The sequence below is a fragment of the Lepidothrix coronata genome, unplaced genomic scaffold (assembly GCF_001604755.1).
Source record: "Lepidothrix coronata isolate B3197 unplaced genomic scaffold, Lepidothrix_coronata-1.0 Scaffold1, whole genome shotgun sequence".
Lineage (NCBI taxonomy): Eukaryota > Metazoa > Chordata > Aves > Passeriformes > Pipridae > Lepidothrix > Lepidothrix coronata.
The window spans coordinates 933,868-949,396 of record NW_016690181.1 but is presented as its reverse complement, the minus strand read 5'-3'; the positions used below and the strand labels follow the sequence as shown (position 1 = coordinate 949,396).

The window sequence follows — 15,529 nt, the reverse complement described above, 5'->3', positions numbered from 1 at the left end:
ACCCAAGAGAATGTAAAACCTCTGGGTCTTTAAGATGACCAATAAAGGTATTACATTTAGACTGAATGTTCAGACACTGGGGCAGACTAATAAACCTTGAACATATTTTCATTACATAAAATCGTCCCTCAAAATGCTCCTTAATTTCCTGAAATGAACTCTTACCCCTGTTTATAAAGTGGGGTAATATTTTCCCATAAAGAAAATACTGACTTTAAAATCACAGTCTGGATAATGATTATGGAATACCAGAAAAGATTAGTCCTTTTCTAACAGCTGTTGTGTTACATTTATAACCAATTCTAACCCTCTTCACTAAGTTTACAACAGATTACTACCTATACAGTGTAAAAAGAAGACTTAGAAAGTGCATTTCCTTTGTAGGGAAGGAAATAAAGACAACTACAACTAAAATATTTGGGAAATACACTGGAAATGTATTATTTCATTGTTTTCTGAAATAGAGTTCTGATATCACTGAATGAAGAAATTATGTAGTTCTAGAGAGAGGCTTTAAAAGGCTATTTCAGCTGCAGTGGGGGAAAAGAAGCTTATGTAAAAAAGCAAAAAAGGCAAAAACAGAAGTACCAGGGAAACCAGGAAGAATAAGGAGAAAATTTGATACTAGTTTTTATAAACACAAAACATATGCTTCTAAGTTTATAGCAATGTATGCCAAGTTTGAAAAACTGGTGGAATTCACCTGCTCTTTAACTTCATGCCCTCTTTTATATTGAAAGCTTGAGTCAGATGGAATGGATGACCCAAATAACATATCACTGGTTAGGCCCCCAAGTTAATAAATGAGGAAAACCTAACTGATTATTCACATGAAATATTTGTTTCCCTTCTTAATTATTTGTTATGTAAAAATCAGTGCATCCTGCAGCAGTAGTTCATATGAAAACTGCTGTTGCTTACTGACTTCAAAAGCTTAAGCTTTTAATGAAAAAGGGATTCGGATGGGTACAAAAATGTGGGAATTAAGATGACATTAATACCTACAGAAGCAGTTTCCTAGATTCCATCATACTCTTAGTGGATGAATTAGAATATATCTGCTTGAAGTTTTATTTTTTCCTTTCAAAATCAGTATTACTGTTATCTGGCTGCTGCAAACCAAAGGTCATTTTATACAATCTGATCCAAGGGTGAAAAATCATGCTACCACAAATCCCACTGGGGGAAAAAAAGTGAAATGGGCTGAAAACTGCTTGCTCCTCAATTATTGAAAAAGATAGTCCATATGTGACACTCCAAAATGCAATGAAAAACACAGTAAGCACTACAAGTGTTGCAAACCCTTTTTTTTTTAAATACTACCTTCTGAGAAGCTTTTTATATTAAATCTGCATTTTTCAAAACAGTATTCAGATAGAAGCAGCTACAACTGAAGGGTGCTAAATCACCATGGAATCTGACATTAAGATGGGTAGTACAAAGATGAACAACACCTCTGAAAATGACGCTGAGATGCGCTAGGAAATGACAGGCATGACAGGCATCTCTGGGAGATCCTTTAGTATGGAACTATGGCATGGAATTAGTTCAGATGGTTTTCTCATTTTAAGTTCTCTACTTTGACTATTCTTTCAGGTAAGAAGTCTAGGGAGGTACCATAACTCCTCATGAAGAAAATGAGCTGACAACAAACAAACTTGTCTATAATAAACAACAAACAAAAGCCTCCTGTGGTTGAACCCCAGCCAGCAGCCAAGCCCCATACAGCCACCCGTCCACCCAGCAGGATGGGGAGAGAATCAAAAGCAAAGAAACTAGAAAACTCATGTGTTGAGATAAAGACAGTTTAACAGGGAAAGCAAAATTAGGGTTATAAAAAGCTAACAGTCAACCAGTCAGTTTTAACTATGGAACCGGTTTTTACCAATAGAGTACTATGTTTTTGGAGAACATGCTTTTACATTGTCCTGGGGTATTTGCAGGATCTGCTGAACAAATCTAATGAAGCTTAGAAGGATAGCCTTAAGGAGAAGCACATAGCACATTTAACGAAAATATTAACAAATTTTATTAGTAAGCAACACCAACAGTATGGTTGCTCTCTACACAACAGTCATTTCGAACTACTACATACAAACAAAACCACTGTCTTTCTCCCCCCCACCACTGCACTCTATAAATGTGGGTTGCACTGTCAAAAAATTCTAAACAACTTAAATTGAAGAATTACTTCAGTTACATTGTAGGGCACTGCAATGAAAAACAAAAGGCAACAGGTGAGTTTTTACAAAAGAAGGAATAGCAGAAATATTGAATTTTCTGTTGTTATCACCTATTTGTTTCTGAAAATGCTACCATTGGTGTGTGTATATATACAGAAACTCGGGAATTGTTTTCTCTTTGAAATTACAGCTCAAAAAACATTAGAAGCAGCCAAACATACAGAACATGACAAGAACACCGAGAAATAATAAAATAAAAGAGAAGTAAAACTACTTAAAATGTTTAGCTCACCTTTCCAACAGCAGCAGCCACTCTGTTGGTCTCCCCTGCTCTTTGCTTTCATTGCAGTGTCCAGCATTATGGCTGAAGGAATAGAGTACAGCAGAACCCCACTAATTTACCTTACTAATTCACATACCTCATAATCTGCACAAAAAAATCTGCCACTTTCCCAACTTCTTAGGCAAAATAAAAGTGAAAATCCTGTAGAGATGTCTTCTACCACTCACATCATATTTATAAATATGCTGCACAATATTGACTAGTACATTAGTCAGTATTACCATCAAAATGAAAACTAAACTAGCTTAATAAAGAAAATATGTTTCTTTAAAACATCATCATGTACCATGGCCCGACTTGCTCATTTTCAAACTTTGAAATTAACAAAATTAACTGCCCATCAGTGAATTAAGGAGACGCCATTGTACTTAAAATTGTAATTTCCTCATTGATAAGCTTTTATCTACAATTTTCTTCAGATTATTTGCATTTAGAATATAGTAACTACACATAATTATGTCTTCATATATATTATAATTAGTGTCCTATCACTGTTTTAATTATTCAGACTTTCACTTTCAGAAGATTATATAGATTCACTTTAGTGTCTGACTTTTATTTTTTTCCTCCTCATAGCTGTTGGGGTTTTTTAAACGCAATACACAATACCAAGTGAAATTTAGCTCTGATATATTACTCCAATAATTAATGAAAACCTGACAGATTATCCCAAAAATCATAGATGTACACCTCTGCCTCAAGCCAAAAATCAGAACCTGAATCATCCCCAACTGCCTGTCTTTTAACATAATCAATAAATCACATGGCATTTCTGATCTGGAATAGTGTTTGTCAAGCTTAGAACAGTTACCAGGTCAGTGCAACTCCCATACTTCTCCAGAAGAAAAGAGAGCATACTACCACATTCAAGTATTCGAATTTCAACTGTGAAAAAATCTTACTGGTCTGACATCCCCACATGAGTTGGTAAATTGCCGTGCCAAGCCAAAATCCAGCATATAACACTTCCTACAGGTGCTAGGAAAACGTCCCATTGCGAAGTTTGACTAGGAAGAAAAACAAACACAGAGAGAGAATAGATACATAGACACAGGTTTCAATATGTTCATGTATTAATGCAGTAACACAATCATAGAAAATTCATATTCTACTTCTGCATCCTTCCTTCCATATTTTCACTTTTATCGAACTCTCATTAAATTTGAAGAAAACCTTGTTAAGAAAAAGAGACATCCAACTTAGCACATCTGAACAGTGGGCTATATTGTCTGACAAGATTGTCATCTTACTTTGTCACTTAGAATATACTAACTTCTAGCAAGCATTTTCGAACCATGTCACCCACTCACATATACTGATTTGGACATCACAAAAAACTACCAACCAAATTGCCAACAAATTCATCTAAACAAATGCACAAATATCGTATATGCAGAATACAAAATATGGGGTGTAAACTGCCTTTTCCTTCCACGGATGGGGAAAGAACCAGCTTTAAAAAAACCAGACAAACAAGCACAGAAAAACAACAAACAAGACCGACCAAACAGTGAAAACAGTGGAAAGTCAGTGAAAACTTACATAGGCAATTAATTCTAAAAAGCTTCAGTAAATTTTCTTATTTGCCCTAAGGATTAACATTCTGTCTTAGCCCTTTAAAAAAACCACCACTATGATGTTTGAACGTGTTGGCTGAATCAGTCTCAAGTCTCTCCCCATCAAATCCCCTTAAAATGGATTACATGATAAAAAAAAAAAAATAGAGCTAAAAACTAAGTTCTGTGAAATAGAATTGAAACCACACACCTGAGCAAACCGGAAGCTTAACACAATTAACCCTAGGAAAACTTCTTTTTCCATTAAGTGAAACAGCAGTACTAGTAAATCTGAAATTCAGAACTGCTTCACTGTCTACAGTTGAGGGTAAAAACCAATCAAAACTATGAATTGAGTGTGATCAACATTATTCTTAAATGGAACAGAATTTTAGCATTGCCTAACTGATCACAAGGAAAAAAACCAACCAAGGACTTCAAGATTTCAGCTCAAAGCTTGCTTTTAGCACATAATCTGTCTAGAAGAGGAATAACAAAAGAATAAAAGAACTTGTATTTTCAAGCCATGAAAACTGCATACTAGAAAGCAATCATGTCTTCTTTTGCATTTGTGAGTCACAACATAACTCGTAAACGGGAAGAAAAGTTACTTCTTTTATGAATCTATATATTACCTCATAGTGCTGTTTATTCTCTCTCAACCTTTAAATTTTTGGGTTTTTTTTCCTTCCCCTGATCAAACTCTCCATTTTCATCCTATTTGAGCCCACAAACTCCACCAAGATACAGCTAGACAACAAGATGTCCCCAATCCATCCTGCCAGCCATAAGGGAACACATTTCCCATTCAAAACTTGAATTGCTTTTGTCATCAAATTCTTGAGCTCCAGCTAAGTTCTTCTCACCTATTTCACTTGACATTCACTGCCTCTATGCCCTTTCCCTATTAAATGAAGTCTTAAATGCAGATGGTTCAGGGAGAATACAAGTTTTATAAAGAGTTGCCAGGAAGAAGTGATGAAAATGAAAATTTCCTAACGCACAGAAACTTATCAGAGGTTTTAGGTAAGCATCATTCAGTTGACAGGAGGTTTAGCTACATATGTCAGATACAACCAGTCATATGTGTTTCTATTAGAAAACACAAGATTTGCTTATTTTTTTCTCATTTTTTTCTCATTTTTTTTTCATTTGCAAATTTTGACAGTTCAGAGTTCTAGTCATATTTTAAATACACAGCAATACTAAAAAGAGGTGGTGCAATTTCAGGAATAAAGTCAAAACCAGAAAAAATAGCAAGAACAAAAGCTCGATACTATCAGGAAGGCACTATCCTCACGGCATGTTGAAAACAGATTTTATTAGAATTGCACAATAAAAAAAATTAGTTTTCTCTTACTGTCTGTCCTTCCTTTTCTTGTTTGTTAAGAATATATTAAATACAAAAAGATTGCTATTGAATGGCTTATAAATACATCCTGCAGTTAGTATCTATTCTTTTAGATTTATTATATGACAGTATTAATTGCCATTAGTCAAACACATTATATCATATCTCATGGCAAATACTCTTGATTACATGATGCTACAGATAAGAGTTGGAAGTTTTAACTACAGAAAATTGCAAGGAGGCCTAAATTAACTGGGAACAATGATGACAAGGACCAAAGTTACTGTTGTTGCATTCCAACATTAATTAATAGGAAAAAATCTGTCCTGTTTGATGATTTAACCTTCAATTTTCTGTCATTTTTGCATTTTAGCATCTAGTATAGAACCTATTCTTATTTATGCAGCCATCTAATGACCACATCTTACTTGCCTGTTTTGATTTAATGGGCAGACTTACTGGTTTTATGTCCCTGTGCAGGAATCCCACAGAATGAATACTTTCAATAGATTCCAAAATCTGCTTCCCAAGCCGCAGAGTGGTACTAATGGTGAATGTTCCTCGAGATTGGCTCCGACGCAGGTCTGCCAAGTTCCGACCCTGATTAAATCAAAGGGACATTTTCATAAAAAAACACTAAAGCCAAGATTCACAAATGGTGTAAAGTCTTCCTACTTCTTTAGCTGTTCATGGTTAACCATGGAATACTCTCAATACCTATTTAACATTCAAGGATAACATATTTCACCTAAATGTAATGACTATATATCCCCGAGTATCTCCAACACTAAATTTAGAATCTGTTTTTGAAAATATGAATCTTAGTATCACTCTATACATAGAACAAACTAATCTCTATTAGAAGACTAGTACAAACACTATTAGTTAACATTGTATCTGTGTCACACTTGAAAAAAAGCCACTGAAAAAACGCTCACAAAGACTTCTTTATACTCACCTCTTCAAGGAAAAGTACATAATTTAATTATACATTATATCGAATAGATGAAAAATATACTATGTAGGAAATGCAATCCCATGACATCACAAAACTGTTGGTCTGCCAAAATAACAGATGATCAACAGTATGAATTAGAGCACACTTTTCCTAGTATTCATATTCACCAAGATGACAAAGGACAGTAATCCCATAACCTTCAGTGCTAATCACCCGTTTTATCCCTTTTTACAGGAACAAGTCTTTCAGGAAAGTGAATTAAGTGTTTTCTTTTATGTGCAAAGGGTATTTTTTTCACTTTTATCAAAAAAACCAACAAAATGCAGAGACAAATATAATACATTTTAGACTATCTTCAAGTGAAGACTTGAATGTAAATTATCTTAGAAGACATCACAGTTCACTCTTCATAAAGTCAGGTCTTTCTCAGGATGCAAGTTTTCTCCTTTTTGATGGAATTATGGAAGGATATAAAAGGATAAAGATCAAAGGATATGCTCAATTTAGGTTTGCTCACTACTGTGTGTTCATGATCTTTGGGGTATTTTTTTTAGTTAGGCATCCTCTAAAATTTTACTAGTATTTTCATATACGCTTGGCTAATAAACCAAAACACACAAGCAAACATTGAGCTCTGTTTGATACACTGACCTGCAACTGCATGACCACATAGTTAAATCTATCATTCCGTCCACATCCGATGAATCTACAGACATGATCTTTTCCTGAGAGAAAAAGAAGCAAATTAGCCACTAATAATGAAATTCTGTGGTTTATTCCTTTAAATACCTAGTGAATTACTTAAAAAGATAGTTATATTTCTTTAGAGATGTTCAATAAACTAAGTCCCCCCCAAATCAACAGCAGTAAAACCAAACTTAGTTTTACCTGCAATTATACAAAAGATTTTTCCCATAATATATGAAGCTCTACCACAGCCATCACTCTTCCATAAGAAAACATGTATGACAACATGCCTAAAGGTCCAAAAACTTGAGGCATTTTGGACTTGAGAAGGTTATTTTCCTACTAAGCTGATGGCTTGTTATAGACAATATTCCAAGCCACCACTTCTCTTTTCTATAAGCTGTAGCTGCCATGATAAAAGAGAACAGTAGTAGTTACTTGTTGGGCTATGTTTGTATTAAAAAACTGTAGAAAATATAATTCAACAAATCCAATTTATTAACATCTTTTTTCTAGAATATGATCTTTGCTATTTAGCTACAAAAGATAAATTCAGCTCAGGTACACTGAAACAGAGAAAAAAACATTATAGTTTTGTTTAAGCCGATTTACTGTAAAGCCTCCTCCTGTCCTAGGAGCAAACTGCAGAGGAGATGAAGACTAGTCAAAAATAATCTCCTTACTATCCTGCAGTTGTAAGTCAAAACATAAGACTCCCCAGTATAGGTATGGCCATTCTTCGCGAGCAAAGATTTGGGAAAGGTCATTAACCCTTCGAGCCTGCGCAGTGGATTTTTTAGGTGAGACCCAGCGTGCGCTGAACTGAGCCCACCCTTTAACCCTGAGGTTCATCTGCCGGGGCCGAGCAAGCTTGGACAGTGGTAGTGAGGTCCTCAGGACGTAGGTTTGTTTAGAGTGACCTTCTCTTAGATGGATTGCCTTACAGGGCTGACGAGCTCCATCTGCCTGGAGCGCTTCCCTGACCGGGAATCGAACCCGGGCCGTGGCGGTGAGAGCGCTGCATCCTAACCACTAGACCACCAGGGGGCTCACAGACTCCCCAGTAAATAAAGAGAAAAAGGCAAGCCAAAGAGTGCAGTAGGGAAACAGAAGGGGAATACAAATTCATTGTCATTTTGATACCTGTGTTCATTGACTTGCAGAGAAGCTGGAACCCCTTATGACCCCACTCTGTGACAGAACAGGGAACTGTAGGGTTTAGGTCCCTCAGGCCATTTATCTTCCTTTCTGACACCGTGGAAGCTACAGTCAATAGAAAGCTGATGGTCTCAGGTGCTTACTAAAGATGTGTAAAATTTGTGTCATCTAAGGTTTCTTTCATGAATTTCTTTACCCTTAGGATTACCAGACTGTCATAAAGGAGGGGGGGGGCAGTTAAAAAAAAAGTGAAAGGAAAAAGGCAATTAAAAAATTCAAAAAAACCCCATTACTTTTTTTCAAACGACCCTTGTGGTTAGCTACAGATCTGGGGAGACTTTTTGCTACTACTGCAATCGCTGCACTCATAGGTCCATCCAAACCCTACTTGACCCTATAGCTTCTGAATATTCTCACTTCACTTGACAGAAGAGTGGCTGACTGTATTGCTTCCTCAGGAAGCTTCCTGCCACATACAATTAAGTCAGGTAGGCCCATTTAAACAAAGAAAATGTTACAGGATTCACCAAAATAATATATATTAAAAGAAATCTCTACAATTTCTGCAAATACATAAGTACTAAGCTATTAAGTATCACGGCTTTTCCTCCACTTTTTCCTTCCACCCATTCATTTAAGTAAGACAGGCGGTGTTACAGACAGTATAATTTTATGAAAAAAAAGACTTAGCAGCAAATTTGTCAAGATGAAATTTTGTATATTCATTGCTGCAGTTTCCAGTTAATGAAGTCTCATCTCAAATATTTATGATTCATTTTACATCCACTGTGGGTATGCTGAAGGAACATCTTCAGAGAAACATATATTAGTCAGATTTTATCTGTCAAATTCAGCAAATGTCTAAAATGTGGTTTGGTTAGAGAAATTCCACTTTAACTGGAGCATCAATTCAGTTTGTGTGGTAAATTCTCTGGAAACTAAACTTCTATAAAAACCTGAGGAAAGAGAAAAGAGAAGTGAGGCCGGTACACCTTATTCAAATAGAATGATCCTCCACCACTCCAGTGGGGCTACAGATACCTACTAGAGCCTTCCACATACTCCTTTTCCCTCAGCAAGAAAACAGTATTTTCTCACACTTGCGAGCTACACAGCCGGGGTGCAGGGGGAGAAGATGACAGTAATAGGCTGCAGAAACAACTATGCCATTAAAAAACCTCCTAGGGAGGGTAAGAAGCCTACACATCATTCCCCAGGCTGCTGCAGTGTATCACTTGGTGTAGAGCCTGCACCAAGCACAGCCCATCACTAAACTGTGCTCGGGAGCTGTAAATGAGTGAGGGAGAAGTCTGCAAGGTTGTGTGAGACGGAAACCAACTGAGTGAGTCTCACTCTCACTGAGTGAGACGTGATAAATCTGTCTCCTCCCATCTGACTGTGGGAACAGATGGCCTAACAACATGGTTAAACAAAACAACCATCTGTTGCAGCAGAGTTCCTTTTCTTAAAAAAAAAGGAAAACCAGGGAGCTTAAAGAGTTAAACAGTATTCTGCAACACTAATTACGAGAGAGAAGGGGGAAAAAAAAATTTAAGATGCAATTGATGACTAAGCTGTAATAAACGGCCACATCAGTGAACATACTCCTCCTTCATAATTAAGAGAGAAGTCATACAACTACTCACATATTTAAGCATGTTTTGCTAGGTCAGAGTCTTAAAAGAGCTTCTGTGAAGCTTTTCACTGTTCACTGTACTGTACCCACAAAGTTATTACTCATTTTACCCACGTAATGAATGACCACGCTGTTTTAATTTTCAAAATTTCTGAAAGTTAAGAATGATAAAAAATAGTACATCCCTGCACTTCTGCCAACTGCTGTTCTCATTTCAGATTCTAATACAGATACACTCAAAAGCATGTTTATAACCCTAAGAATGTGCCTACCTCTAGTAAAGACTGGAAGAGCTGTTCTGCTTGATTGAGACATATTACACCTCCTTATTTATTTTTTTCCTAAAAGCCTGTTTTTTCGTAACTTTCCCAGAAATTGTACAATTTTTTTTTTAATCAGACCTACACATCAAGACAATTCTGAATGACTCTGTCAGCTCATGTCTCTCGTTGCATACGATTCATAGATCAAACTTTCCAATTATTTGCAAGAAAAAGGATTTTCATGACAATTATATTCTTTCCTCTAGGTCCAAGGTAACTAGAACACCTTGAAAGTAAGAGAACATAAGCCCTTTGAGAAAAGGAAAATAATTATATACATACATAAATACATACACACACTTGCCAAAAAGGGATAGAAGAACAAGATAAAAGTTGTTCTCAGAGGATGTACTCTATTAGAAGGTTATTACAAAAATATCCTAAAAGAACTGTTTACAATTTCACCTGTTCTGAATCTATATTGAAAAAAATTGTCAAAAATAAGACAAATTTCTACATGGTAAATGAAGCGTTTAAAAAAAATTAATCCTCAAGAAACAATTATAACATTGTTTTCTACTCCCCATTTTCATCCATTTTTCTTGATTTTCTCTATGCTTCTAATTTTTAGATTTTCCATACTGAAAACTTGGGAAGGTAAAGAATATAGCAGAAAAGGCTCCTAGGAGCAAAGATTTTATGTAAAACATAAAATGGTTTCTACCATAATCTTATTTAATAAAAATCCTTTAAGTATGGATAAAAATAAGTGCATGTAAAAATAAAGTTCTCTATCTGTGCCAACTATAAACCTCAATATATGCAAAAGCTTCACCTTTGACCTGCTTCTTCCCTGTAGTTGCTTTCCTCATCACCTACAATATTTCCTGTGTTAAACCAGAGCAGTAACAGTGTTAAGTGTGGAACTTCCACAGCAATAACTAAAGGTCACTTCTAGTGTTATTATCATGAGATCGCTAACTTCTTTTAGGTTTTTTTTTAACTGTGCAACAGAATAAAAAGATATAAAAACTAAGAAATAATATATTTAGATTGTTTACTCATAAGAAAGGTTGTCAAAAGAGCTCCTTCTAAAGATTCTCATACAAAATTTGAGTTTCAGTTATATAAAAGCTTCTAATCATTGTTTGCTCAAAGAAATAATACTGAGAAAACAAATAACTGAAATATTTATTCAGCTTATATATTATGTGGATTACTTGTCTCAGTGGATCTGTTGTTCAGGTGTTTCATTGTTCTGTTCTTTTTATCTAGGCAACATCTACCATGGTTCAACAGAACCAAAGACTCTACTGTAGGAAGATTTGGGCTGCTAAAGGAATTATAATGTTCCTATCAGTCTTCCTTTGGGAGTATAACTTCTGAAAGGCCCTACAGCAATTATTCACATATCAATATTTTATTATTACAGCAAATATTTTTTTTTCAAAAATATTTCAAAAGGTAGAAAAGTTTTTACTAAGAAAAAAATCATTTTTCTAACACCTTAACTCAAAATCGACTATTCTTTACAGTAGAAACTTACAATGCGCTCCAGTTACGCAGTCATATATAAGGTCATATTTTTATAAATACATTGGCATTGTAGTGCTACCAAAGTCCAACATTTTATTTCAGACCTACTAGTTTCCTTATTGCTTCAGTTATACCATTTTAAAGACTCTGGGTTTTGTAAAAATAGAATTGAGCTCATGTGTGCAGAAAAAAAAAAAAGAAAAATTAATTCAGAGCATTTAAAAACTCTGGAGTTACAGAGTATTTGGTTATTCAAAACTCATTATCTTTAAGATAACTTCTTTCAAGAATGCTGACAAATGTTCTCTAAACTTACAATTGGCAATACTGAAATTTACTACTCATCTCTGGACAAGAAACTCTAACATTCAAACAAAACTAAAATGCAGTCCTTGAATCTCCTTGCTCGATTATATAATACTAGATTTTTTTGTGAAATTCTTTAAACAGACCAGCGTAGGAGCAGTTTGTTAACATTATAACATGTGACATGCTTGCCTCTTGAATCTATAGAAGCTGTCAATTACTGCTGCAGTGTGACCTTTACAGCACATTAGGCAGCACCATATGTCATCCAGATTTTGTTTTATTCAAACCAGGAGTTTGGAAAAATTGGGCTGCTGACAGGAACACATGTATTATTCAAAATCTTCCAGATTAAAAACAAAAGATTTTAAAGAAAAAGTCTCCCTTTAAGCTCTTTCAATAATCTTGTGTTGTGAAAAGCAATGAAGAGAAGCAATTGCATATTTCTTTGTAGTGATAGCTTCAGACATTAAAGTATTTAAATGTATATAAAAAGTGACTATTCAAATTCTGATTCAAGGAACCGATCCCTAAAAGTATTTCAGGATTTTACATGTCAGTATTTTTTTCCTACAAGTTACAGTAATTTAAAGTTGGAGGTTATGTTTGTTCGTGGGGATTTTTTTGAAAATGTTTCCCATTTTGACACTAGAATTCTTCATTTTATTTTCATGCCATCCCAAATCAAAGAAAAAGTTAATTGTAGCAAGACTTTCAGAATCTGAAAGAGCTTCTATTCCACTTGTTATAACCATTTAGCAGTAATCCGCAGAATGTGAGAAATATTTGCTCAAAATATAACTATATAAGAGATTATAATGACTTTTGAAAGAAGACACACTGACATTCTACTTCTGGCACATCCAAGGTACAGCCTTACCTTGCAGCTTTTTCAACACAGCTACTTCCATTTTCAGTACTTGCTTTGGCTGCTGAGCTGATTCGACTTTCAGTGCAACATTTTCCCGAGTAAGCAAGTCCAGTGCATCGTAAATTTCTCCAAATCCTCCACCTCCTATTTTCCTCAGCTATATGGGGGAGGGAGAAAGAACAAGAGTATATTTTAAAGAGGGGAGAAGAAAAGAAACAAAACGTCTATCCTTCTTTGTACTGCCTGTCATACTGCAAACACTGTTGTATTACAAATAGATTTTAAAGTAACATAATCATATCCTTCAGTACAGTATAAAAGAGCTACTGAATAATCTACAAAGGTATGGCTAACCACAGTTTGAAAGAGAACACATCTGATCTCTATCTGCACTAAACTTCCTGTATGTAATACAATAGAAGAGTGCACTAGTATTCCCAGCATGAGTCTGAGCTGTCAGTATGCTGAATAAAGTCTTTCCTCAAATAGTCACATACTACCCAGAGACCTTCAAATACAAGTGCCTTGTGACATTTTTAAAATATGCCATCTTCTTCACTTTTCAGAAATGCACACACTGAATACTAAAGTTATACAAGTTCTTGGACTTCTGAAAAGAGACAGCGTTTGCTATTATATGAAGTAACTTACACACAACAGCTACATCAATAAATTATATGAAAGGGCTAAGATTATCTTTGAATACACATTTCAAATGTTACTCATATTTAAATGGTTCACCAATACCATTCTTATTAGCAGCATATTAAAGAAAGTTGCAGCACTGAAAGTTTCATCTGTGCTAGGAGAGGTAAAAAGAATGCTCATGGCACATTAATTAGTTTGCACTACATTCAGAGCAAATATTACTAGTTGTGTTTCCACTCTGCTTTAAGTGTTCACAGGAAATAGACACTTGTCTAGTTTTCAGTATCAAAAATGTCCATGTTATTTCATGTAATACTTCTATAAGGCTATCTCCCCCATAGCTAACATTCTAAAACTGATAAAATAGAAAAGCAGACAAAAAGAACTTACTCTAAGACTGACGTGTTTTTCAAAATGTCATCTGAAAACATACAGTTACTAACTTTATATGACTACACTGTACTAAATGTCATCTAAACATCTGGGGTTATCTTTAGATTCTGAAAATAAATCTAATGTCTCCTAATCCAGACAATCAGACATCTGACTGAAAAATGTTTTTTAAAATACCCTAGGTCCCCATGAATAAGGAAGAAGGTAACAGATAAAATACTCATATTGTTTACCTGCCTTTTTCATTGCATGGAATTTTTATTCTGTATTATTACAACAATATTCAGTATTTCATCATGCATGTTCTGTCCTGAGGTCCTTCTACCATTGCAAACAACAGCTATTTCAATATTCTTAAGATGAGGAAAATATGGTCCAAGATATGTAGCATTATCTGCATTACTCAACTTCTGGACAATTCACTGCCAGTTTTAAAACAGGATAGACAGAACGCCACATTTTCAGACCTACAGAACTAACCCACCTAATTATTTCCTTCTAGTGCACACTAGCTGCTAGCAAATGCAGTCTCCTCTTCTCCACAGGCTATATACTTTCTCTGAAGCAGGGTAACATGCATCCTACCAACCCAGGCTTAAGCTCAATTCTCTTTAACTTACATCTTTCAAGAATCTAGGCTGAATGCTATAATAATGACAAACCGTGAGAAATAGTAACCTTTCAAGTCCCATGAAATACTCAGTATACCTTGGTTACATTTAGATGTATTTAATGTATGCAGTGTTAGTCCTTACAGAAAGGAAAGAGATCTGTCATATCTAAATACTGGGAAAAACAGAATTACATATATGTATATACATTTTTAAAAAAAAATCTATGTTATCAATGTGTATCTCTCAAAGATGTAGTTTTGTGACTAATTTGGCCATTTTAAGTCTGCACTTTTCTGTTCCATTTCTTGGTCTGGTAGTACCATTATCTTGACTGAGCTATGAGCTACTAATAAGGCTTCAACAATTAAACACAGGAATCGATCTGACTATAGTCTTTAGCATAAGTTACCCACAGGAAATATTTGGCAATTTTCTACGTGTAATACTTGAACTGGAAAACACGTAAGAGAAAAGGTACAATCTTATGAGATGAACTACAGCCTACTCTCAACATTTTCCAGAAGACATCTATCTCATCATCAGTCTACATTACATAGGAAAGAAAATAAACTTGAAGAAAACAGGACTTACATTTGCATGCCTCAGACAACTGAGCAGTTTTGTGAATGGTGATATATTAGTATGCTGGTATCTATTTATTAATGGTATTTTATTCTACTTGATCTGATTCAAGACTATGCTTTTAGTTTTTTCTTCAATGCAGTATTAAGACGAAATATAAGAAGGTATTTTACAAACACTTATACTCCAGAGGTAGCTCTTTAGGTTCTATTTACACAAAAGGAAATATAAAGGTTTCCTACACAAAGCTATTGGCTTCCTGCCTATTTAAAAGGAAGACAGAACACAAGACAGTTGAAATTATTTTCTCTATATGAAGTTGAAATGAATGATGAATCTGTATCTTCTATGTTCCTTCTTACAGTTTAAACAAAATCTTGAAACATGAGAGTAATATAAAGCAAAGATGGTGCAAGTGATTCAGAATCGATTCACAGCCTACTA

The 15,529-nt window shown here is 35.0% G+C and overlaps 1 protein-coding gene across 7 annotated transcripts in view; it reads right to left on the bottom strand.

The window, feature by feature from the left end:
• Window positions 1-15,529, bottom strand: part of TTBK2 (tau tubulin kinase 2) — an 85,307-nt gene that overhangs the window by 48,276 nt on the left and 21,502 nt on the right. For 6 of the 7 annotated variants that reach the window (XM_017809288.1, XM_017809345.1, XM_017809335.1 and 3 more), the window contains 4 exons: window positions 12,858-13,005; window positions 7,043-7,116; window positions 5,893-6,033; window positions 3,429-3,533 (listed from right to left, as the gene is read on the bottom strand). In XM_017809288.1, coding sequence (XP_017664777.1) covers window positions 3,429-3,533; window positions 5,893-6,033; window positions 7,043-7,116; window positions 12,858-13,005 — 468 coding nt within the window. The remainder of the gene's footprint in view (window positions 1-3,428; window positions 3,534-5,892; window positions 6,034-7,042; window positions 7,117-12,857; window positions 13,006-15,529) is intronic. The other variant, XM_017809325.1, reaches the window with a different exon arrangement.